Source organism: Myotis myotis, unplaced genomic scaffold (assembly GCF_014108235.1).
Source record: "Myotis myotis isolate mMyoMyo1 unplaced genomic scaffold, mMyoMyo1.p scaffold_m19_p_29, whole genome shotgun sequence".
Taxonomy (NCBI): Eukaryota; Metazoa; Chordata; class Mammalia; order Chiroptera; family Vespertilionidae; genus Myotis; species Myotis myotis.
The window spans coordinates 2,760,561-2,786,905 of NW_023416334.1; the positions used below are offsets into that span (position 1 = coordinate 2,760,561).

A 26,345-nucleotide genomic window follows, 5' to 3' on the forward strand; every position below is an offset into this window, starting at 1 on the left:
AAATTCGTGCATGGGGTGGGGGGGCTGTCCCTCAGCCCAGCCTGCAACCTCTTCAATCCTGGACACCCTCAGGAGATGTCAGACTCACAGTCCTGGACCGCTGACTCCTAACTGCTCACCGGCCTGCCTGCCTGCCTGATTGCCCCTAACCATTCTGCCTGCTTGCCTGATTTCCTCTAACTGCTCTCCCCTGCTGGCCTGATCACCCCTAACTGCTCCCCTGCTGGCCTGATCACCCCTAACTGTCTCTGCCTTGGCCCCCACCACCGTGGCTTTGTCCAGAAGGACAACTGGAAGATGTCTGGTTGACCCGATCTAATTAGCATATTACCCTTTTATTAGTATAGATTAGTCAGCTCAGACAGCCATAACAAAATATCATAAATTTCTGTGGCTTAAACAACAGAAATATATTTTCCTCACAGTTCTGGAGGCTGGAATTTGGGGACAGGGTACCAGCATAGCATCGTCCCATATACCAAAAAGTGGTGGATTGATTGCTAGTCAGGGCACATGCCCAGGTTGCAGATTTAATACCCAGTCCAGTGAGTGCAGAAAACAACAGAACAATGTTTCTCTCTCTCTACCTTCTTCTCTCTGAAATCAATTAAAATCAATGGTAAATAATGTTCTCTAAGTATGGTTTTAACAGGAAAGACATTAATGATCTATGAAGTGAAAAATTCATTATAATACATATATACAGCATGACCCCATTTAAAAAACATATTTATTGATTTCAGAGGAAGGGAGAAGGAGAGATAGATAGAAACATCAATGATGAGGATCGTTGATCAGCTGCCTCCTGCACACCCCTACGGAGGATCAAGCCCAAAATTTGACCAGGAATCATATCGTGACCTCCTGGTTCATAGATTGATGCTCAGCCACTGAGCCCCACCAGCCGGGCCCCATTTTTATCAGTACCAGGCACATGAGGTACATTGGCAAGATCTCACTCCTAGACAAAAGTCTGAAATTGCCCAAACTCCTTTGCAGCTAGGTTTCTGGATGTGAATTCGTTTCTGCCGATTGGATGTGCTTGCACAATATTTTGAAGGCAGAAATGGAGCAGAGGCATCTTCCCGCAGTTTGGGCTGTTTGCTGCTGGTGATCATGTTTGCAGAGATGTGGAGGTTTTCTGCAGTAGAATCCAGGCTGTGCGCAGGCAGTTGTGGCAGAGGCAGTACCCAGTGACACTTGCAGGGCAGCAGTTTCCTGATTCCCGGGTCACAGCTGTGCAGAGTGTCCTAGAATTCAGTTGTGGCTGAAGGGGCAGCTCCTCCTGCTGGGCAGGGAGTCTTTCCTGGGAGCCCAGCCTAGTACCCATTCCTCCAGCCTTCCGACGATTTCCCAAGCACCAGTTCCCTGTGCCAAATTCTTTCCTGCCTAAAATAGCAAAGATCTAATACATTTTGGATCCTCTATTTTCAACGAAAACAATGCTGCATAGGGTCAGGTCTGAGAAGTGGGTGAGGTGTTGCAGAAGGCTCTCTTCTTTGAGTCTCACCTTCCTCTTCTGTAGAATCGAGACCAAAGATTATCTGTGGCAGCTGTGTTTCCCAAAGATGGCCACATTTCCTATCCCTCCTGTGGCCTTGCCACTTCCTCTCTCTTGAAGTGGGGCTGACCTCTGAATTCCAAGGCCAAGGCCGAAAAGGCGTGGGGCTGCAGCCCTGTCCACTCCACCAGGGTTTCCAGCTCCGGCCCTGCCCAAGCTACTGGGGCTCTGTCTGGAGCAGGGCCTTGCTCTCCTGGCTCACTTCCCCTCTGTCTGCAACCCAGCACCTCGCTGCACATCGTGGCCCACCTGCTGGTGCTGCTGGGCCCAGCGGGTGGGGTAAGAGCCCACGTTGGGCCTTGCACCTCCTGGCTCCTGTGTGCTGCTGCCCCCTGCCCCCCGCCCCCCGCGGCCCCTATTCCTGCCGCTGTTCCGACCAGGGCCAGACGCCCAGGTGCTGTGCGCAGCCCGCGGGGACTGCTGGGGCCACCAGGAAAGCCTCCCCACTCCATCCCTGACTCCAGTGCCCTGATCCTGGGTCCACTTCTGCCAAAGGAGAGCTTTCCCACGCAGCTGCCCGAGACTGAGACGGAGCAACTCCAGGGTCCCTGGCCCCAAATTCCTGCCGCCAAGGTGGTTGGCCAGCTGGCCCCATCCTGATCGGGGTGTTGGGGGCGATTGGCCCGGATCAGGCTGGTTCACTGGCCACAGTGGGTGTCATAGCGACTGGTTGTTAGATCATTATGGTCGTGATGGTGTTGGTCACTGGCTTTTTATATATATAGATAATTCTGTTCAGATTTTTTGTTTCTTCTTGATTCAGTTTTGAAAGTTTGTATGTTTCTAGGAATTTATTCATTTCTTCCAGATTGTTCTAATTTGTTGGCATATAATTGTCCATAGTAATTTCTTATTAATTGTATTTCTAAAGTGTCAGTTGTCTTCCTTTTTTTTTTTTTAATCCTCACCCGAGGATATTTTTTCATTGATTTTTTTTTAGAGAGAGTAGAAGAGAGAGGGAAAGACAGAGAGAAACACCAATGTGAGAGAAACACATCGATTGGTTGCCTCCTGCATGTGCCCCGACCATGACCCAGGCCAGGGAGGAGTCTATAGCCAAGGTGTGTGCCCTTGACCAGAATTGAACCTGGGACCCTGTGTTTCACAAGCCAGTGCTCTATCTACTGAGCCAGATTGGTGAGGGCATCTCTTTCATTTTTGATTTTACTTATTTGGGTCCTCTTTTTTTCTTGATGAGTCTGGTTAAAGGTTTATGAATTTTATTTCTTTTCACAGAACCAGCTCATGGTATCACTGACCTTTGAATTGTGTGTTAGACTCCATTTTGTTTACTTTCTCTCTGATAGATATTATTTCCTTCATTCTATTCACTTTGGGCTTTGTTGTTTTTTTCTAGTTCCCTTTGGTATAAGGTTAGATTATTTATTTGAGATTGTTTTTGTTTCTTGAAGTTGGCCTGTATTGCTGTGAATTTTTCTCTTAGGACTGCATTCACTGTGTCCCATAGATCTTGTGTTGTTATGTTTTCTTTTTCATTTGTCTCAAGGTATCTTTTGTTTATTTTTTCCTTTATCTCCTTGTTTACCCATCTATTGTTTAGTAACATGTTATTTAGCCTCCATGTATTTGTGGTTTTTTTGTTTTGTTTTGTTTTGTTTCTTTGGTATAGTAAAACCTTGATAAAAAGGCTAATTCTAGTGAGGAGGTGTCTGTTAAAACCAAAAGTCTGTGATATAATAAAGTTAGTTTTCCAAATGTGTATGTTAAAAATTGGCAAATTAGTTTATTTACCTGTTTTTACTTATGCAAACACATTTGTGTAATTAAAATCAAATATGTATTTAGTTTCACAGAAAAGTTTTCTATATTACTGTAATTTTAAATTTATACTGAATAGGTCTAGTAAATGTGTGCATTCATCAGTCACTGCAAGTAAACAAATGCCCACAGCTGGGGTGTGGCTTAGCACACATCAGAACATGGCCAGCACATGTTAAAACTGCTGCAGAAAATAATGCCACGTGTCAACAGAACCAATTTTCATAGCGCATGATGCGGTATGTTCACATGTTAATCATTCACCAAACATTGTTTACAAGTGGTAACTCTTGGATTTAAATATGTAGACTGTAGTTGTAGATTATGTAATATTTATTTATGTCAGTGAAATTACTAGTTTTTTCCAACATATGGCCTATTCGCTAAAACATGAAAAATAACAGTGAATTAATAACAAAAAATAACCTGTTAATTTGATTATAAGCAAATCGTGGTATAAAACCATTTTAAAATGAATATAGAGTTAATTTTCACATATGACATATGGACTGGAAATTTTGTCTGCTAAATCCAAAGTCCGTTAAATTGAGGTCCACAGAATCGAGGGTTTACTGTAATTGATTTCTAATTTCATACCACTGTGGTTGGAGAAGATGCTCGATATGATTTCATTCTTCTTAAATTTATTGAGACTTGTTTTGTGGCCTAATACATGGTCTCTCCTGGAAAATATTACACGTGCACTTGAAAAGAATGTGTATGTACTGCTGCTTTGGGGTGAAATGCTCTGAAAATATCATCTGGTCTAGTGTATTGTGTAAGGCAGCTATTTCCTGGTTGATTTTTTTTGTGTGACATCAATCTATCCATTAATGTCAGTAGGTTATTAAAATCCCCTACTATGATATTACTGTCACTCTCTCCCTTTATGTTTATTAAGATTTATTTTATCTATTTAGATGCTTGTATGTTGGGTGTATAAATGTTTACAAAGGTTATATCCTGTTGTTGGATTGATCCCTTTGTCATTACGTAATGTCCTTCTTTGTCTCTTATTACGGCCTTTGTTTTAAAGTCTGTTTTGTCTGATGTTATTGCTACTACAGGATTTTTTTTTCATTTCCATTTGCATCAAATATCTTTTCCCATCTCTTTACTTTCAATCTGTGTTAATTTTTTTGGGGGGGTGAGTCTCTTATAGATAGCATATACACTGAGTGGCCAGATTATTATGGCCACTTGACGTTTGTAGGCAAATTAGCTATAATTTCGCGCTGAAGTTGCTAGAGGGCCAGACCATTATAAATAGGGAAGCAGGTTGATTACCACGACAGAATTGATTTTTTTCAGAAGATATGGGTAAACAATGCGATTTAACAGCCTTTGAACGTGGGATGGATATATATATACACACACACGCACTGGGTGGCCAGATTATTATGACCAACCCATCAGTACTTCGTTGGGCCACATTTTGCCTTCAATACTGCGGCGATTCTTCTTGGCATTGACTCCACGAGATGTTGAAAGGTGATGCGAGGAATCTGACACCATGCCTGATGAATAGCACTGTCCAGTTCTGTGAGATTTGATGGTTGTGGAACCAGCTGCCTGATGGCTCTTTTAACTTCTTTCCACAAATGCTCGATTGGATTGAGATCTGGTGATTGTGGGGGCCACCTAAGCAAGGTAAAGTCTCCCTCATGTTCTTGAAACCACTCCTGCACAATACGAGCACCGTGGCATGGCGCATTGTCTTGTTGGAAGAAGCCATCTCCATTGGGATACGCCATCAACATGATAGGATGAACCTGATCAGCAACGATACTTAGGTAGGTTGTGCTATTCAGACGTTGTTCCACACGAATTAAAGGGCCCAAATCATGCCAGGGGAACATGCCCCAAACCTTAACACTGCCCCCACCAGCTTGAAGGGGTTGTACTCATGCATGTGGGGTGCATGCTTTCATGCTGTTTCCACCAAATTCTCACTCTGCCATCTGCATGATGCAACTGGAAACTTTTTCCAATGCTCGACTGTCCAATCCTTGTGTTCCTGTGCGAATTGGAGATGCTTTATCTTGGTAACTGCAGACAGCAAAGGTGTTTGAACAGGCCTTCGACTTCCATATCCCATACGATGCAGTGTACAGCTAATTTGCCTACAAATGTCAGGTGGTCATAATAATCTGGCCACTCGGTATATATATATTAACATTCAAAGGCTGTTAAATCACGTTGTTTACTCATATCTTCAGAAAAAAATCACTTCTACGGTTGTGGTAAACAACCTGTTTCCCTATTTATAATGGTCTGGCCCTCTAGCAACTTCAGCGCAAAATTATAGCTAATTTGCCTACAAACATCAGGTGGTCATAATAATTTGGCTACTCAATGTATATTGGTCTGTTTTGTTATCCAGTCAGCTACCCTGGATTTGATTGGAGCGTTTAATCCATTTATATTTAAAGCAATTAGTATTAGGTTCATATTTATTGCTGTTTTATTCTTTATAACTATGTTTCTCTTTTTTTTCTTCTTTCTTGTTCTTAAAGAAGACCCTTTAATATCCGTATAATACTGGTTTGGTGGTGATGAACTCCTTAAGCTTTTTCTTGTCTAGGAAGCTCTTTATCTGTCCTTTGATTCTAAATGATAGCTTTGCTGGGTAGAGTAATCTTAGTTGTAGGTCCTTGCTTTTCATCACTTTGAATATTTCTTGCCACATCCTTATGATCTGAAGAGTTTCTGTTAAAAAATCTGCTCATAGTCTTATGGGAGCTCCCTTGTAGGTATTTAACTAACCACCTTTCTGTTGCTGCTTTTAGGATTCTCTCTTTCGCCATTGTAATTATGATGTTTTTTGGTGTGGACCTTTTGGGATTTATCTTGTTTGGGACTCTATGTGCGTCCTGAACTTGTGTGTCTTTTTCCTTTACCAGGTTAGGGCAGTTTTTAGCCATTATTTCTTCAAATAGGTTTTCAATCCCTTGCTCTCTTCCTCTTGTGGTGGTACCTATGATGTGGATGTTGTTACACTTCATGTTGTCCCAGAAGTCTCTTAAACTATCCTTATTAAAATTTTGTTTTTCTTTTATTGTTTTGATTGGGTGTTTTTTGCTACCTTGTCTTACAAATTGCTGATTCAATACTCTGCTTCATCTAATCTGCTGTTGATTCCGTCTGTTATATTCTTCATTTCTGCCAGGTTCTTTTTTATGGTTTCTATGTCTTTTTTTATGTTTACTATCATTTTATGTTCTTAGTTAGCTCATCCATTCTTCCCCTAAGTTCCTTGAGCATCCTTATAGCCATTGATTTAAGTCTATATCTGGTAGATTGCTTATCTCCCTTTCATTTAGTTATTTTTCTAGGGACTTATCCTGTGTGGTTTTTTTTTTTCATTTGGGGCATGTTTCTTTGTCTTCCCATTTTGGCTGCCTTTCTGTAATTGTTTCTGTGTATTAGGTAGATCTGCTATGCCTCTCAGCCTTGGGTTGGGGCCTTAGGTAATAGGTGTCCATGGGACTCTGCTGCAGTCTCTCCATCACCTAAGCTGGGTGCTCCAGGAATGTTTCTTTTGTAGTTGAGTCTTGATTGCTGTTGGCCCATCCATGGGTGGTGTTGATTCTAGGCTGGCTAACTATTAGGATTGTCACAGACTACAGTGTACAAGCTGCTGTGCGGGGGCTGACCGGGTGATGTAGAATTTGCCCCAGCAGAGTCTGGTACCTGCTGAGATCCCTTTTTGGACGTGCTGTTTATGCAGCTAATTGCATTGTGTTCTGATGTTGTCTGAATCCCAACACTGGGTATATTGGTTCTGGGGCCTCTTAGGAAGGACTCCAATGAAGGTCAATGTCAGGTGCTGCCTGTTACTAGCCCCGAGTACTTGTTTTGAGCTACAGAGCAATCCAGTTTGTGGCTGCCTCTGCTGGGCCTGGTTGTACATGGGAGGGGCAATTACACACCAAGGCCGGCTTCCGCCAGCGGCGAGCCTGGGGACAGGTCAACGAAAGGTCCAAGGCACCCTGAGATCTGCCTTCCTTTGCCGGCTGCCTGTTAGGCTCAAGCTCAGTCACTGAAAGAGCTTCTGGTGGTACATGAGTTGCATGAGGTATGTTCTTGGTGAGTCACTAGGTAGGGGCGAATGGTGTTCATTGATTGAAATAGATTTGAACTTAGTACCAGTGCTGGGACTGAGGCAACTCAGCAAAAGTCTCTGGGTTATACCATACCAGCCTCCACCCACCAGATGCCTGCCAACCTTCGTGGTGGGACAGGCCTCAGGGAGTCATCAGGGTGGGGCCATCAGAGCTCATCAGGCCCAAAGAGACCAAGATTTGGCCGCATGGAGAGAGGGCTGTGCACAGGAATGGTGGTGCTGGGAGGGCTGCGAGGGAAGGTGTATTCTCCCTAGAACCACACAGCTCAGTCTCTCCCTCTTTGAAGGCCTTCAAGATAGTCTACTTCGAGGGCCCAAGCTGGCCACAGCCAGCTGACTCCCTGCATGGCACGCTTGGCAGCGGGGGGCCACTGGTGGTCATGAGGATGGGGCTAGTAGGTCTCCTGTGAGCGGGCAGCAGCTGTCCAGCATGGGGAGGGTCCCACCCCAGAGACACACAACTCAGTCTCTGATACCCCTGAGGATGTCCTCAGGAGGCCTCCCAGAAAGTCTACACCATGGGTTCCGGCAGCTCACTCTTCGAGAGGGTGTGAGCTTGTCAGGGTGGGAGAACAGAGAGTCTGGAGCGGGGAGAGGGGGGGAGGGCTAGTGCATTCCCCGTATGGAGGGGAGTGTTCCACCAGGAAAGATGGTGTCTGTGAGCCGTGTGGGAGAGGGACTCAGCAGGGGACCCTGGTGGCTGTCCCTTCAGCTCTCTCAGGTAGTATTGCAGTTTAAACTCGGGCAGTCTGGCTCCAGGTCCCCACCCTTAGTCATTTTCATGAACTACAGTAGCTTTCAAACTTACGACAGCAACCTACAATGACATGTATTGTGACACAGAACCACACCTTATAATTGAAACAAGGTTCACAGAAAATACTCACCCTTAACGTAGGCAGTGTCCTCTGGTTCTTTCCCTTGTTGCACTCTCTCTTATTCTCTCTCTCCTTCCCTTCCTTTTTTATTCTCCCACAACCTCCCAATTGAAAAACAGTGCAATACTTCCTTTCACTGTTTGCTCATTTGCCAGATAATTCATTAGGGCTGACGATGGGGATAGAAAGGTGAAGAAAGCATACAGGGCCCTGTCTCCATAGAGTGTACAGCCAGAAGGTTTGCAGATGAAATACAATTGGAAAAAACATATTGTATATGGAAACCCCTCCAGATGTAGGAAAAAATCTGTTAGGTATCAATCAGGCTTACAATACCTGGTAAATATACAACTATTTAGTAATAGAAATTGAAAGACTATAGAAGAGGGACAGTTCATAATAATAAAATAATTAGTATATTCAGACAGTGGAATGCTGTGCAGCATTTGCAGTAATGACCTAGAGCAATGTATATCAGTATGAATATATCTCAAAAACAAGTTATAAAAGCATAATAAACATAGTATAATACAGGGCAAAAACACATTACCATATAATATAATGCAGTATAATACAACACACTGTAAAAGTATAGTATACTATAACATCACCTGTGTAAAAATTTTATGTATAAAAACCACGGAAGGAATGACCACACACCAATTTTAGAATAATGCATATTGCTCTCTAGGGTGGGAGAAAGTTGAGGTCTTACCAAATCTTTTTTTTTTTTTTAATATATTTTATTGATTTTTTACAGAGAGGAAGGGAGAGAGATAGTGAGAAACATCGATCAGCTGCTTCCTGCACATCTCCTACTGGGGATGTGCCCGCAACCCAGGTACATGCCCTTGACCGGAATCGAACCTGGGACCTTTCAGTCCGCAGGCCGACGCTCTATCCACTGAACCAAACCGATTTCGGCCCAAATCTTATTAAAGTAAAAAGATTTAATAAATGTTGGCAGAATTTCACCATTGTTAAGTCTGTTTGGTTATCTCATCACTTTTGGTGCTTTTCTGCACATTTTAAATGTTTAATGATTAAAAGTTTAAAAGGTAAAATGAGTTTCTGTGCTGTGCCACTTTTCTTTGTCTGGTGCCTGCACATTTCTATGTTCTGTGCCTTCAGCTGGTGTTCTCTGTGACATTAATGTTATATAACTCTAAGAGAAACCACTGTAGCCACAAGTATTGGATGGTGAAAGAGATTTGGGGATGTCACGATTTAGGGTGCTGTTCCTGGCTTCCCAGCAGGTGGCGCTGCTCCACAGCAGATGTGAGGTAAGGCAGCCTCCCCACCCTCCCAGTGTGAAGCGCTGCTTTACCCAGATGCCTGAAAGGAGGATATCTAAGTATGCGCAGCTTTCTTTATGAAAGGAGTACAGAATCCCCCCATTTGTCCTTGTGTAGGTATCACATTTCTCTTGCGTATTTATAGCCTTGGCCGTGTCTGTGCTGCCAGGTGTGGCATGTGCCCAGCGCTTTCTCTGCTATTGTGTTGAGGAGCCTGCTGCTAATGTGTGGAGAACTTTGTCCTGTTACATTGACCAGGGAACTTTCCTTTTCTTTTAGGTGGAGAAGGATTATTCTTACTTGAAGGAGATATGTGATCATCAAGCAGAACAGCTGAGCAGAACCAGCCTAAAACTACAAGAGAAAGCGTCAGAGAGTGATGCAGAGATTAAAGACATGAAGGAAACCATATTTGAATTGGAAGATCAGGTGGAACAGCATCGAGCTGTCAAGTTACATAATAATCAGCTCATCAGTGAGCTAGAGAGTAAGTGAAATCAAGCCCTGGTGAAATGTCAATCAGGAGTGGATAGGATATAAAAGAAGCCAGCAGCAGTGGGCGACTGGGAGATGGTGTGTAGGAATGTTTATGAAAAGCCTTTCTTTTGAATGTTCTATAATCTCTTAAGAATGGCAATTAAAAAGACAGAATAATTACTCTCTTAAACTAAGTTGAAAACTGGGTGATGTAGAAGAAAAGATGGTTGTACGTGAGTCAGCAGTGTGGGGTGTTAGGTATACCGTGTGTGAGCCACACTGCTGAATACACTCGTCAGGCATAACAATGTGTCCTCTTTCAGGATTGATGGCTAAAAAGATGGGTGACAGATGGTTAGAGTATCTGAACAGTGTGTGCTCTTGGTGTCGGAAAACAATTTCAGCATGTGTCCTATTGATAGTAGGATATCAAATAGCTGAAAAGGTGGCCATTTTGTCACTGAAGAGGCACTAGTATATGGCTTATTTACAAAGTCATTGTCTGCTTTGAATAGGGAAAGACATGTTTAAAAGTGATCAGTCAAATATTGCCTGCTTTGTCCAGATTAAGTCTTATCAAATGATCTCATTTCATGTGTTTTGCTTTTGTAACAAAAGAATTAATGCATAGATCTTTTAGTGACACTAACCATTGCTAAAAATAGCATAGGTCAAACTGATCATTCATGGAATCCATATTTGTGAGTTCACCCACTTGCCAAAAGTTATTTGTAACTTCAAAATCAGAGTTCGCAACACCTCCACGGTCATTTGCAGACGTGGGCAGGGCAGTGAAAAATTTGAGTCTCCCAAAGTGCACCCCAGCTCAGGTTGAACTTGGTGGCAGCTTCTCACTTCACCTCTCCCACTGTAAACAAGTCTTTTTCATGGTTTACTTAGTGCCATGATTTTTGCATTTTTGTGCTTTTTGTTGGTGATTTCACTGTTTGAAATGAACCCCAAGTGTAGTCCCCAAATGCTGTGTGGTGTACCAAGGTGCAGAAAAGCTGTGATGCATCTTGTGGAGAAAACAGGTGTGTTAGGCCAGCTTTGTTGAAACCCGATTCTAGTGCTCTTGGGTGTGAATTCAATCTTAGCAAATCAGCAGTGTTCATTGAGTCATTCAATGTTAACCAAAACTTAGAGGAAGTTCACCAATCTGCACAGGAGATTGCTCCAGAAGGTGCTAAAAGTAAAGTCTGTGGTGTTTGATGAAGCTGTGGAAAAACACCAAATTTGTAGCTTCATGCGGTAACAGCCAATTAAAAACCACACACAAAAAACATAGTGGACAGCATTACTGTAAAGCAAAAAGCAGACAAATTTGTAATCACGTTTTCCAGGATCAGGAAAGGGCTAAACTCTTCTCAGTGGGTGCTGGCAGGCTTGCATGGCTCAAGGGCAACACAGTGAGTGAGAAAAGTTAAAAACTTGCAGGTGCGGCAGGTTCTGCAGATCGGGAGGCTATGGGAAATTTTTAAAAATACCTGTTATGCAGGAAAAGGGTTATGTGGGCAAGCAGGTGTCCAGCATTGATGGGAGGGGCTTTTTTTAAACAAAGACACTGGCAAACAAAGTTATTGTATAAAACATAAATAGCTCCCTTCTGGGCCTGGGGCTAGCAAAAGCAGACCTTGGTGCACATCTTGGTCTTTTCCAAAGGCACCCAGTCCCAGCAGAGGGAGCCACAAGCTATGGATTGCTAATAGCTACAAACAGGGTACTCAGGGTCAATCACAAACAGAGTCTGACATTGTCCTGTACTAGAGATTAGAAGCCATAGTATATCTACTTAATACACAGACACAAACCCAAGCAGGCCGTCAAAAAAAGAAGCCTGAAATGAAAGAACAAGAGAATTCTCCAGAAGAAGAGCTAAATGAAATGGAGATAAGAAAATTATCAGACATACAGTTTAGAATAATGATGATAAAGAGGCTCAACAGCATGAGAAAAAATATAGTAACTATGAAGAATGACATAGCACTAATAAGGAACACAGTGGAAGGAATATACAGATTAGGAGAAGCCAAGAATTGGATCAGTGAATTAGAAGACAGGGTAGAAAAAAACCACTCAGAGACCCAGAAAGGAAAATCAATTAAAAAACAGTAGGACAGCTTAAGGGAGCAGTGGGGCAGTATGAAACATAACAATATTCACATAATAAGTGTACCAGGAAGAAAGCGAACAAGGGATAGAGAACATGTTTGAAGAAATAATGGCAGACAGTTTCCCTAACCTGGTGAAGGAAAAAGTCACACAAGTTCAGGAGGCACAGCGAGTCCCAAGCAAGAAGAACCTGAACAGGCCCACGCCAAGACACATCATAATTAAAATGTCAAAAATTAAAGACAGTGCCAAAACCGGTTTGGCTCAGTGGCTAGAGCGTCGGCCTGTGGACTGAAAGGTCCCAGGTTCGATTCCGGTCAAGGGCATGTACCTGGGTTGCAGGCACATCCCCAGTAGGAGATGTGCAGGAGGCAGCTGATCGATGTTTCTCTCTCATTGATGTTTCTAGCTCTCTATCTCTCTCCCTTCCTCTCTGTAAAAAATCAATAAAGTATATTTAAAAAAAAAAATTAAAGACAGAGAATATTAAAGGCAGCAAGAGAAAAGCAATTCTACAAAGGAGCTTCCCATAAGGCTGTCAGCTGATTTCTCATCACAAACTCTACAGGCCAGAAGGGAATGGCATCAAGTACTCAAGGTAATGGAAAGCAAGGATCTGAAACCAAGATTACTATATCGAGTAAGGCTATCATTCAAAATAGACAGTCAAAGAGCTTTCCAGACAAAAAAAGGCTAAAGGAGTATATCACCTCCAAGCCAAAGGGACTGCTCTAATGAGAAGGAGAAACAGAGAAACCTAGGCATATAGTGTTAAAATAACAATAAATAAGTACCTATCAATAATAACCCTAAATGTAAATGGATTAAATGCTTCAATCAAAAGGCATAGGGTAGCTGAATGGATAAAAAAACATGACTCAATTGTATGCTGTCTACAAGAGACCCACCTCAGAACAAAAGACACACAAAGGATGAGAGTGAAGGGATGGGAAAAATTTCCATGCAAATAGAAGAAAAAAAAGTTGGAATAACAATACTCATATTCAACAAAATAGACTTTAAAATGAAGGTCATCACAACAGACAACAAAGGTCACTGCATAATACTAAAGAATCTATCCAACAAGAGGATAGAACCCTGGTAAACATATATGCACCCAGTAGAGGAGCACCTAATTATATTTAAAAAATCTTCCAGAGGACTTTAATGGAGAGATGGGCAACAGTACAGTCAGAGTAGGGGACTTTAACACCCCTCTGACTTCTCGGGATAGATCTTCCAGACAAAAACTTAACAAGGAAACAGTGACTCTGAAGGACGCACTTAACCAGATGGATTCAATTGAACATTTATAGAACATTTCACCCCAAAGCAGCAGAATATACATTCTTCTCAAGTGCACATGGATCATTCACAAAGACAGTCCACATGTTAGGACACAAAACAAGTCTCAGAATTGAAATCATATCAGGCATCTTCTCGGATCACAGTGGAATTAAATTAGAAATCAACTACAGTAAAAACACTGAAAAACATTCAAATACATGGAGGCTAAATAGCATGTTATTAAACAAAGACTGGGTTACCAATGAGATCAAGAAAGAAGTAAAAAAATTTCTGGAAAACAAATGAAAATGAGCACACAACAACCCCAAATCCCCGGGAATACGCACAAGCAGTCCTAAGAGGGAAGTTCATAGCACTACAGGCCTACCTCAAAAAAACAAGAAAAATTAGCAATAAAATATTTAGCCATACAACTTAAAGAACTAGAAAAAGAACAATAAGAAAAGCCCAGATTAAGTAGAAGGAAGGAAATAATAAAGATTAGAGCAGAAATAAATAACACAGAGACTAAAAAAAATATAAAATATCAGTGAAACCAAGAGCTGGTTTTTTGAAAAGATAAACAAAATTGATAAGCCATTAGTCAGACTCATCAGGAAACAAAGAGTACCCAAATTAATAAAATCAGAAATGAAAGTGGAGAAGTAACCACTGACACCACAGAAATATAAAGGATTGTAAGAAAATACTATGAACAACTATATACCAACAAGCTGGACAATATGGATGAAATGGACAAATTCGTAGAAAAATGCGGTCTCCCAAAACTGAATCAGTAGGAATCAGAAAACCTGAATAGGGCAATAACAACTGATGAAATAGAAGTGGTAATAAAAAAACTGAATTTGGCAATGTAGCAGGATACAAAATCAACACTCAAAAATCGATAGCTTTTTTTACATACCAATAATGAATTCTCAGAGAAATTAAACAAACAACCCCATTTACCATTGCAACAAAAAAATTAAGATACTTAGGAATAAACTTAACCAAGGAGGTAAAAGACCTGTACTCAGAAAACTAGAGGACATTGAAAATAGACATAGAGGAAGACATAAACAAGTGGAAGAATATTCCATGTTCATGGATTGGTAGACTCAACATCATTAAAATGTCCATACTACCCAAGGCAATCTACAGATTCAATGCAATCCCTATTAAAATACCAGTAGCATATTTCACAGTGCTAGAACAAATACTCCAAAAACTTATATGGAACCAAAAAAAGACCCCGAATAGCTGCAGCAATTTTGAGAAAGAAAAACAAAGATGGAGGAATCACATTGCCAGATTTCAAATTATACTATAAAGCTACTGTACTCAAAACAGCCTAGAACTGGCATAAGAATAGGTATATAGAGCAATGGAACAGAAAAGAGAACCCAGAAATAGACCCAAGCGAATTATTATGCTCAATTATTTGACAAAGGAGGCAAGAGAATATGGGAGTCAAGAGAGTCTCTTCAATAAATGGTGTTGGGAAAATTGGACAGATAGATGGAAAAAATTTTAACTAGACCACCAACTTACACCATACACAAGAGTAAAGTCAAAATGGATATAAAACTGAAATGTAAGTCATGAAACCATAAAAATCCCAGAAGAAACCATAGGTAGCAAAATCTCAGACACCTCTCATAGCAATATGTTTATAGATACATCTCCTAGGGCAAAGGAAACTAAGAAGAAAATAAATGGGACTGCATCAAAATAAAAAGTTTCTGCACAGCAAAAAAAAAACAAAAACAAAACAAAGCCCATCAACAAAATAAAAAGAAACCACTGTATGGGAGAACATATCTGGCAATGAATGATACATCTGATAAACAGTTAATATCCAAAATATATAAAGAAGTCATACAACTTAACAAAAGGAAGACAATCTAATTGAAAAATGGGCAAAGGACCTAAATAGACATGTCTCCAAAGAGGACATACAGATGGCCAAGAGACATACGAAAAAAAATGCTCAAAGTCACTAATTATCTGAGAGATGCAAATTAAAACAACTATGCGGTACCATCTCAGACCTGTCAGAATGGCTACCATCAGCAAATCAACAAATGACAAGTGCTGGTGAGAATGTGGAGAAAAGGGAACCCAGGTGCACTGCTGGTGGGAATGCAGACTATTGCAGCCATTATGGAAAACAGTATGGAGTTTCCTCAAAAAATTAAATATGAAACTGCCATTTGACCCAGTGATCCCACTTCTAGGAATATCCTAAGAAACCCAAAACACCAATCAAAAAGAATGTATGCACCCCTGTGTTCATACCAGCACAATTTACAATAGCTAAGGTCTGGAAACAGCCCAAGTGCCCATCAGCAGATGAGTGGATAAAAAAGCTGTGGGACATTTACTCCATAGAATAGTATGCAGAAGTAAAAAAGAAGAGTCTCTTACCCTTTGAGACAGCATAGAGGGACTTGGAGAGTATCATGCTAAGTCAAATAAGTCAGTTAGGGAAAGACAAGTATCACATGATCTCACTCATATGTAAAATCTAATGAACAAAATAAATGGATGAACAAAATAGATCCAGAGCCATGGAAACATGGCACAGACTGTGGAATGTGAGAGGGAAGGCAGGGGAGGATGGGTGGGTGGGAAGAGATCAACCAAAGATCTTGCATGCATATATGCATAACCCATGGGACACAAACAATAGGGTGGTGAAGGCCTGGGGTGGGGGATGGAGGTGTGCTATAAGGGTTTATTGGGGAAAAGGGGGGTCATATGTAATACTTTCAACAATACAGATATAAATAAGTAAGTAAGTAAATAAAACACAAATAGCATTTCATTTTATGAAAATGTGACCAGAGGCTCATAGGACCTTAACTCTGTATTTCCTGTTGAAGCAATCCTATAAAATAATAGGCTAATATGCAAATTGACCAAACAGCAGCACCACCGGTCACTATGATGAGCAGACCACCAGGGGGCAGACACTCAATACAGGAGGTGCCCCCTGGTGGTCAGTGCACTCCCACAGGGGGAATGCCGCTGAGCCAGAAGCTGTGTTCATGGCTGGCGAGCGCAGCAGTGGTGGTGGGATCTTCTCCTGCTTCTGCAGCAGTGTTAAGGATGTCCGACTGATGGCTGCTCCTAAGCCGTCAGTCAGACATCCCCCAAGGGCTCCTGGATTGCAAAAGGGCGCAGGCTGGGCTGAGGAACCCCCCTGAGTGCAAGGATTTCATGCATCGGGCCTCTAGTAGTTTAATATTTCCTCATTGGGTTTGCATGGCACCTCTGTGTAACTAACAGATGATGAGAATTGACTGTGTATAGTTCTGCTTGATTAAGGGGAGTGTCGAGTCCAGTGTTCATTAGAACTGACACGTGGTAGAACTCTAGAGCATGGCCATCTGGGGTCAGTGTCTTCAGGCTGTCCTCAGTAGTCATGCTTGAGAATGCAGCAGAAGGCCCAGCACCATGGTCAGTGGTCAGTGTATTTCAAACAGCATCATACTTGGGAAGTAGAAAGTCAAAGAGCAGTCCGGTCTGGTTTGGTTTTTCACTTAGTGATACACAGCTGTTGAGAATTCGGTTGTGTTGTCCCAAACCCTTCGAAGTCAGCACAGGCACACCAAGCAAGAAGCATGTAATTAATGTCCAGAACACATGTCAGGCAGACTCCCTGCACCTGTATTATCACAGATGCAAGCGGGCAATAACGCAGACCATGAATCTTTAAGAAACTTTTTAGCTTCTATCAGGGATATTAAGGTATTTCTAAGATGTCTTTTCACTAGGAGTCCCAGGGACACACAAACCCAGCCAAGGATAATCACTCCTCCTCATAAGATCCTTGAAAGAAATGGACAGAAAAGTGAACTAAAACGTTAAAGAGCATTTTCTGGTTCTGCAGCACTGACCCAAACACAAATTCTTGGGCCTCACATGCTGAATTAGAATTTCTGGGGGAGGACCTGAATCTGTGGGACTTTTTAAGCTTCTCTGGTAATTCTGATTCATATTCTTAATAGACAACTGCTGCTCTTCAGTGGATCACGAGGAAGCATTGAAGGATTGTGACTAGGTAGAGGACATGATCAGATTCAAAGTGAAAAGACTCTGACAGTAACGTGAGAGAACTGGAGACAAGAGTGAGGAGCTAAAGATGTTCTGAGTGAGGGAGAGGTAGTCACGTCACTGAAAGCTCTGAAAATACACACACCCACATTCCTCTGCCCTGGGGATTCCAACTCCGTGGTCAGAGTCTGCGGCTTGGACGGCTGTGCTTTTGAAAAGCTTCCCAAGTGACTCTGAGGTTTCACTGTGATTAAGAACCGCAGCTCTAGAAATGGGCCTGAAAGGCACCACGGTACTAACTAGTCATCTCCTCTGTCTGTTACCAGAAGCCTCACAGTGCTGAGGACATTCAGGACGATATGTACAGAACTCAGGGAGGCCACGAGTGAGGGTAACAAGTGTGAGGAGCTGTAGGTGTTCCCACAGTGCCTGTCACCTGGGTAACCTAACCAAAACCCACGTGTTTTCCAGTTCACCCCGTGCTCTCCTTTAGAAGAACCTCCTGCTTCTGGCTCCCAATGTTCAGGTGCTGAGGATGGGATTCACAGTAGAGGGGGTGGATTTTAGCGCCTGTTGCACATCCGGAGCTGCTCCTTTGCTACCTTGCTTACCTTTTCCCAAGAGTCTCACAACTCTGCCAACTGCTGTCTGACTTCTTTGCTCCTAGGCAGTGTGATGAAGCTGGAGGAACAGAAAGCAGACCTGGAGAGGCAGCTAAAGACTCTGACTAAGCAGATAAAGGTGAGATGTGGTTACAGTAGGGATGGGGACCTTCTCCACCACTGTACCGGAATCCCCCTTAGGTTTGGAAACCTTTGAAAAATACCCTGATTACTCTCGCTAGCCTAGCCTGTTTTTTCATAGTGCATTTCCATGGCATGCGCCCAAGTTAGTATTGGCAGGAAGTAAAATTAAAGCAACCATTCAGTTTCAGGATGGAGAACTCTGATAGCACGAAGGCCCGACTCCCACCTGTGCCTTTTCCCTGTAGTGAGATGCCAGCGCCTCACTAAGACTGCTGAGCTGGTTTTTCTCAGTGTTGGGCACGGGGGACCCGGAGCCCCGCCAGGGTGCCAGCCCTGGTGGGCGTCTGATGTGTGTGGGGGCTCTGACATTCTCAGGAGGAGACCGAGGAGTGGAGGCGCTTCCAGGCGGACCTGCAGACGGCGGTGGTGGTGGCCAATGACATCAAGTGTGAGGCCCAGCAGGAGCTGCGCACTGTGAAGAGGAGGCTGCTGGAGGAAGAGGAGAAGAACGCGAGGCTGCAGAAGGAGCTGGGGGACATGCAGGGCCATGGCAGGTTGGTCATGAGTGGGGGCACCCGAGTCTGAGGGCTCCTGGAAGTGCTTGGCTTCTCACTAACCACCTTGCACGGCCCTCCGTGACGCTTTATGTCTCTGTGCTGAAGTTGTTCCCTTGTCTACCTCTACTGCCATGCACACCCGGGAACACTCCTTCCTGTACTGGTCTCTGCCGTTCTCTGGCTTAAGGTGTTGAGAAAGCTCTTCACTTACATGTGTACAGAAGCTCTAGCCCGGTATCTCCTGGGCTAAAAGGTTAAAAGTCACGCCCAGGGTGCTCCTGAGGTCTTAGTGTCTGTTAGTGCTGGGACGCGCACACCTCAGCAGCTGTGGCAGCACCTGCCCGGCTCACTCGGTGCGGTGGGAAGTGTCGCCAGATGCAGGGCTCGCTCTTCCTGGCCCAGGGCAGCATCAGCATCTGCAGGCTGCCTCAGAAAGCCTTTGAAACAAGCCACTTCGTTAAAAAGAATGAGCGTGGAAAACACATCTAGCTAATACATGATTCTCGCTTCTGTTCTTGAGGGAGGGGAATCACACAGTGTATGGTTCCAGAAAGCTTTAACAACAAAATTTCAGAGGGAGGCATTCCTAACATTAATTATGGTTAAAATTTAAATGGTTTACAAACAAGATTATAAGTAATATTTTGGGCTTTAACTAATGCAGTGTTATATTTCCCCAATCAGGAATAAATGTCCTTAATTTTGAAATTATTGAATATTAAGAAAAGATTTTGAATTTTCAGATGTCTCCCCAATGTAGTATTTTTTAAAATATATTTTTATTGATTTCAGAAAGGGAGAGGGGGAGAGAGATAGAAACATCAATGATGAGAGAGAATCATTGATCAGCTGCCTCCTGCACTCCCCCTAATGGGGATCAAGCCCACAACCAAGGCATGTGCCCTGAACAGGAATCAAACCATGACCTCCTGGTTCATAGGTTGATGTTCAACCACTAAGCCATGCTGGCTGGGCTCAAGTGTATTTTAAACTGAAAGTTAGTAGGTATGAATGCTGATTGTACGGTTTGCGCTTTTCCTATGTTTTCAGAATCAGGAGGTTGTTCATTGGCTAGATTTTGAGTCTGATATGTTATGAATTTTATGACATTGTAAAGAATAGATTTTCTCAGAATTCCATTTTGATTCTCTTACCAAACTTGCTTCAATCCCTCATTCTTTTGTTTATGACTTTTCTATGAAATAGCCTCTAAGAGAAGGATTAATATGTGTAGCTGATTTCATAGTTCACTTTTGAAAATCAAGATCATTTTATAGTCACGCCTATACTCTCTGGCCACCATAGCGTGTGAATTTTAAGTTGAGGGAGAAGAATAGGAAAACTAGATTTCATCGAGTTCCCTATTGAAACATTTTGAGGTCATTCTAGTTTTCTTTTGTGTTTCCTTTATTTGTCCATTTGTTTTGGTTTATATTGTGTGTTTTTGGAAGAGGGGCAAAATTGTAACTTGCATCACTTCATTTGTACATCACTTTAAAGATGAATGGTAAAAGACAAGTCTTGAGTTTGTGTTATCGTATGAGATGCCACATTTCTTTTTTTTTTTAAACAAGCAGCCAGGTATTTAATAAGAGATATGCTTATGGAAACAGAAGAATAAAAGCAAAGGTTAATGGTCAGAACAGATTATAAACTAGTTTCTGAGTTTGTAAGATTTTCAGTCAAGAAAATTTTTTTATGTAAGACAAAGTTTCTTTTGTTGGAATGAAAGCAAGCAGTGAAATCTGATAGATCCTCTTTATCTGCAGTTTAACTATCTCTGGTGATGTCATCAGGTGCTCAGGTAAATTATAGGTGATCTGAGTTACGGCACTGTAAGGTACCTGTGGTCTGGATGCCAAAATGGCACCAGTTGTTACTGATGAAGTTGAAGGTGAAGGAGGTGGTAGGAGTGAGCCAGCTGGGCTGCATAGGCTCCAGAAACAAGGTCCATCTGGGTCATCAGAAAATGTTACCAAGCAAGGACCTGGCCTCGGGCCGGCCTGGAGTGTGTGAGTTCTTGACTTTGTGCAGGAAAGATTTCACTACATGCGTTCAGGTGATTTTGAGAGGACGTTATTAAGCTGCGGAACAAGGAGGGGCCTAGGGTAGAGGAAACAAGAGGAAAGAGACGAGGCAGGGCTGCTCTGGCTTTCCAGAAACATTGCAGGAGAAACGTGAGCCAAGGCAGGGCTGTGTCAGCCACTGGAGTAAGAGAAAGCTTCAGGAGTGAGCTGCCACTGCCCACTGCTGCCCTGGTTACAAGTCTCATGGAGTCCCTTAGAGCAGTGGTTGCCAACCGGTGGTCCACGGACCACTGATGGTCCTTGAGGTCCGAGAGGTTGGCGGCTGCTGCCTTATAGTTGAGGAGATGCACGCCCGTGGGGAAGGAAGAGGGGAGGGAAAGGAGCAGGCATGCTCCTGAGAGGGAGATCGTGCTGAGGTGCTGCGTTTTTAACATAGACTCTAAGATGCAGCCCCAGTTATTCAACTTGAACCCTGATATCACAGGACATGTTGGCATGCATCTTGACAGTTTAGTGTTCCATATGCTGTATCCGACATCTTCAAACTTAAGGTCACTTTTTTTTTTTTTAACACAATATGTTTCTCTTTTGATTTTCCAGTGATTTGCAAACCTACCTCCAAAGTCCAGCAGTTTAATGCCTTATTGCAAAACACTTCAAACGTTAGAATCACACCAATACAGAACATGGCATATTACTGAAACCCTGTAGGCTTCAGTGTGTGCTTGCCGATCACTGCATTGGGCAGCACTTCAGACAACTGCCAGGGCTGGTCTCTTGTCTGATTCTGCGCCTCTCTTGCAAGCTGCCCCTTCTAAAGAGTTGACTATTTGATTTGAAAGTTACTACTCGCTGATGGCTCAGCCACTTCCTGAACCTACCACTTGATCAAGACTTGAAACCAACTCATACCCTCAAAGGTCCTGAAGTGACATAGTGTTCCCTTCTTGACTGATGGTTCTTGACTGAAAGGCAATTTGACTTTGACAGTCATCTAATAAGAACTCAAAAGTCATTCTTGGTTCAGGCACAGCCAAAGAACCTGCAAAAACTCTCTGACGAGGTCTCCCAAGTGCGACCAAGAGAAGGTAAGAGCATCTGAAAGCACCTTGATCGTAACACAGGACTCACTGATTTACATCCTCATTTGCATATACAGGCATTTGAGGGAAGATTGTTAGGCTAGTGGGAGGGCAAATGAAGTTCGTATTTATTACCAAGAACTCAATAACTAGACAAAGTGGACTATTAAGTAGTTTTGTATTTTAGATAGTTTGAAAACTTAGCTCATTAGTGATCATCATCAGTCCTATTGGGTTTTCAAAGGTATTTTTTAGAGTCAGAATAACTGATGCTAAGGTGTACGGGAAAATGAGGTTCGAGCCTCCTCTTTGCCACGAACTGGCAAGGTTTCCTTCCCAGACCCAGCTCCTTCCTCTCTTAAGCGAGGAGATAACAGCAGGTTGCTTTTAAGGCCCCGTAGGCTCTGCTGTTCCTGAGAGTATGGGTCAGCTGAGAGTCAGGTGCCCGCAGCACTTCCTTCCCGTGCAGTCCTTGGACCCTCCTTGCCACGGTGGCACTTCCATAGTCCAGCTGGGCTGTGGACCTCGTCTTTCTCTTCCAGAAATTGGAAAAGCCAGGATAGTTTTCATGGATCTGCAAGTGATGTGCTTTGTTGGACATGTACAAATTAATGGAGGAAAGATAATAAATAACTTTTCAACTCTGGCTTCTTTCCATTTTGAACCATTAAGAGAAAGACACTGAAGTGAAAACTTTCCTTGAAATTAAAACATCGAACCTTTTCCCTGAAACGTTGAGTCCTGGGGCCTGGCAGACAGAGAACATGCATGCAGTGCGACTTAAGGACTTGATGGGCCACATGCAGTGTTTCTACAGAAAGTCATTGTCGATGGCAGCACATGACACGGCCCTCAACAGCAGCGGGGGAAGGCCCAGGGGTCCCTCAGCAAAGACCATTGGTCTTAGGGTGACTTCCTCGGTTTTCACTGTGTATCATAAGACACCAATAAGCACCCATGGCAGATGTCTCAAAAAGAGGTCATGGAAAACACTACACATCTGTGCCTAATTAACTGTGTCCGTTTCTAAAACAGCCTGTCTGCGATTCAAAATGTGTGTGCACCACTTAGCTCGTACCACTTGTTCTCGTGTTGTCACCTCTCCGCGAGCAGCATGGCTGCGTATCACCACCAGACTCTCTGGGATTGGCTTTTAACTCTGCGTGTGCGCACGTGTTCTGCCCTGATGTCAGCCGTGTGCCTGTGCCGCCCTTGTGTTGTTGTTACAGCTGCAATGCGTCAGCTGCTCGCCCAGGACTCCGTGGTTGTCTCTGAAAGGGGGCTATAGATTCATGTCACTTAGTTATCTCTCCAGCTCTCTTGCTGCAGATGCTTTGATGCAGCATCCCTGGCTCTGGGGGCCGGGGGCCAGTTCCCAGGGAGATTCCTGAGCAGTTTCTGAGGCCTCACATTAGTACTTTTGATTGCCAGGAGCCTCCGGCATTTTATTCGGTCAGTGCAGAAACTGGTCCTCTGGTGCCCCGGCAAGCTGAATTCTTTCCCTCTTGGACTACTTATTTTTTCATAGCTTAAATTTACGTTTATGGCATTAGATGCACAGCCAGGAATTCTAAACAGCTGTCTGCTTCCCTGCTCCCCAGCCCCCATCTTTACAGATTTGTTTTGGAATGTGTGGACAGGAGCTTCCCCGAGGCCTTTAGGATTTTTATGCTGTAATAATAAAATAAACCTTTTTCTCTTTTTCTTCTTCGGCCGTGACTAGCGGACAGTAGAGGGAAGCAGAGTCACTGTGACTTTCAGAGAGCCTGACTTTTATTTCCTGGGCGCCTCCGCCTCCCCAGCACAGCTGTCTGTGGGTGAAGAGCTAGCAGAGGAGCCTCATGTGGCATTGTGAAGTCTTTAGCATTTTCCCTGTCTGACGCCTCCTGACTTCCAAGAGTATTGGAACCAGGAACTCAAGCAGGTCAGTCCTGCTCTGGGTGTTAGCTCTCCTGGGGGACAGCGTCAGCTGTGGTACTTACATTTGTAGACTGAGGTCATGTGGCATTAAGCAGCTCCTTTACCAGCCTTTCCCCTCCCATTTCTATTTCCACAGCGCCATGGTCTCTGTCAGCTAGCAGAGCATTGATGGAAGAAAGACCCAGCCCCTGCCATGATGGGAACCTACAGCCAGTGCTCTTTGAAAGGGGGAGTCATGTAGAGGAGAAATTACCTCTTTGTAGAGCACGCTGTCTCCTCGTAGCACCCACTGTTCTCACACACAAGCATTGCAGTCAAGTCTCTTAACCTTTTTTTCTACTTTTTTGGAGTCAACTCATTACACAAAGATGATTCTTCCCTCTTTTTTTCTCTTTTTCTCAGAAGATTCAGCAGGCTTTTACTTGGAGCATAAAATGAAATTCTGAAAACACACACACACAGACCAAAGTACGAGTCTGTTGTGAAAAGCATTTGGATGCACAGCTAGTGTTCAGGGAGCAGTGGCCTAGCCAGTGCAGGGCGCCGGTGAACGCGAGGAACCAGGCGTGTGCGCCCTGGGGAGTTTATCTCTATGCTTCCTTTTGAATATGGTGCCTGATAATCTTGGGATTAACACTCTTTAAGGCAAGAGGAAGCCATCTATGTGGCATCTCACTCTGAAGTTAGTCCTTTCCTTATAGCAAGGCTTGCTCAGCCGGCACAGGCACAGGCTGGGTCTGACTTTGTTGCTGCATCTGAAACAAGCCACCCACAAGTTCCGGTTTGATTTCCAATATTCCCTGCTGGGCTCAACAGTAGTAGGTGTTTGGTTGATAATAAACGGCGTAGGTAAGCCAGTAGCTTATTTCGGTGACAATGCTTATTGGAATCTAATTGGAAACAACCACAACCAAAGCCTCATGAATAAAACTTACTCTGGAAACTTAAAGACTTTTAAAATCCAGAAGCATAGAGTTCAAAGTGTGATTTTAAACTTTTGGAAGTACATACATTTGTGAAGATCTGTACCAGTTCAGCAAATCCTACCTGCAGTTCTCATGTGAGGAACTCGTGTACAGTCCAGATGCGTTGGGTCGTTAGCAGCTACCTTATCCACAGGAGAAGACAGGAGTTTCATCTGATCCAAGGAAAACCAGGAACAGGATACTAACTCGGGAGGATGTTGTGGGTGTCACACTGGAGACCTGCTGGATAGAAATGTGTCTATTGGGAGCTTTACCTCAGATTGAGGATTCTTAGAATGAGATAAAATCCATTTGCCGAGTATTTTCACATTGAACAGTAAGACACGTTCAACCTCAACTTCAAGTGCCCAGCTGTGTTTGCACCCCATGTCTTGCTCTGTCTACTCCTGGGTCTGCTGGATATTTTTATATGTAAGCGTTTATGAAATGCTAAATAAATGTGATTATTTAGAAGAGTCTGTTGCCTGATTTTTTTAAAAAATCACTGGCCACATTTCTGCAGGGCCTTTAAAGTCATTTGTTCTCACTTTTCTAGTGCACATAGTTTCAGAACTTTAAAGCCACGTCAGATAGCTAGAATTTGAGGTAGCAAGCTGGACTTCCAATACAAATTATAGTCAGGAGGCTCATTTTAAATATGAATGTCATTATTACATGATTTTATTATTAAAACAAGAGAGCAAGGAGCAAAATACTGATTTTACATAAATTATTTTTTAAAGCAAAACTATTGGAAAATATATCACATAAAATTTGAAGTCTAGATTTGTTTTATTTTTGTTGAAATTTAAAAACAGATCTTTTGGTGCTTTAATGTATTGGATTTCTTCTTACTTATGAAGTAATATTTAGGTATGCTGGTAACAAAATGGAGATGTAGAAAGAAAAATGTTAATCTTTCTTGCCCTCTAGTACCACCCTCTAAGGTAATCAGTGTTCACAGTACATATTTTTCTTTACCTCCCACTTTACTCACGTGAATATACATACACACACACACACACACACACACACACACATATGGTTAATTGATATATTTTTTACAAAAATGGGATTGTATCTGTACATTACTGTGGACGTTCATGGTTCACTTAGCACATGTATTGTGGGCATCCTTTCAGGTTGACATAACTGCATGGAATCCCAGGCGTTGGATGTGCCCTAGAATATTCAAATACTGTCATACTGATGAACATCAGGGTTATATTTTCAGGTTTTTTTCTTTTCAAATAATGCTGTAACCATCCTTATTCACGTAGCCTTCTAGACTTGTGTTTTATTGTGATAGGATGGGTTCCTGAAAGTGTGACTGCTGCTTTAGAGAATGCGCACACCTTTCATATCAATAGACGGCGCCAGATAGCTTACCTGAGACTGGGGACACGTTACTCCTGATGCCAGTGCCTGTTTACACACAGCCCCAGCGGCAGGTAGTTCTCATCTTGATTCTTGC

At 42.9% G+C, this 26,345-nt stretch overlaps 1 protein-coding gene across 16 annotated transcripts in view; it reads left to right on the forward strand.

Moving 5' to 3' along the window:
• The window catches only part of SPECC1 (sperm antigen with calponin homology and coiled-coil domains 1), a 249,111-nt gene that overhangs the window by 154,583 nt on the left and 68,183 nt on the right, over positions 1-26,345 (forward strand). For 13 of the 16 annotated variants that reach the window (XM_036296313.1, XM_036296312.1, XM_036296308.1 and 10 more), the window contains exons 5-7: positions 9,919-10,126; positions 18,242-18,315; positions 18,696-18,874. In XM_036296313.1, the coding sequence (XP_036152206.1) occupies positions 9,919-10,126; positions 18,242-18,315; positions 18,696-18,874 (461 nt within the window). Of the gene's footprint in view, positions 1-9,918; positions 10,127-18,241; positions 18,316-18,695; positions 18,875-21,504; positions 21,993-23,709; positions 23,911-24,042; positions 25,326-26,345 lie in introns of those variants that run through there. The other 3 variants (XR_004965624.1, XM_036296323.1, XM_036296322.1) reach the window with 3 other exon arrangements.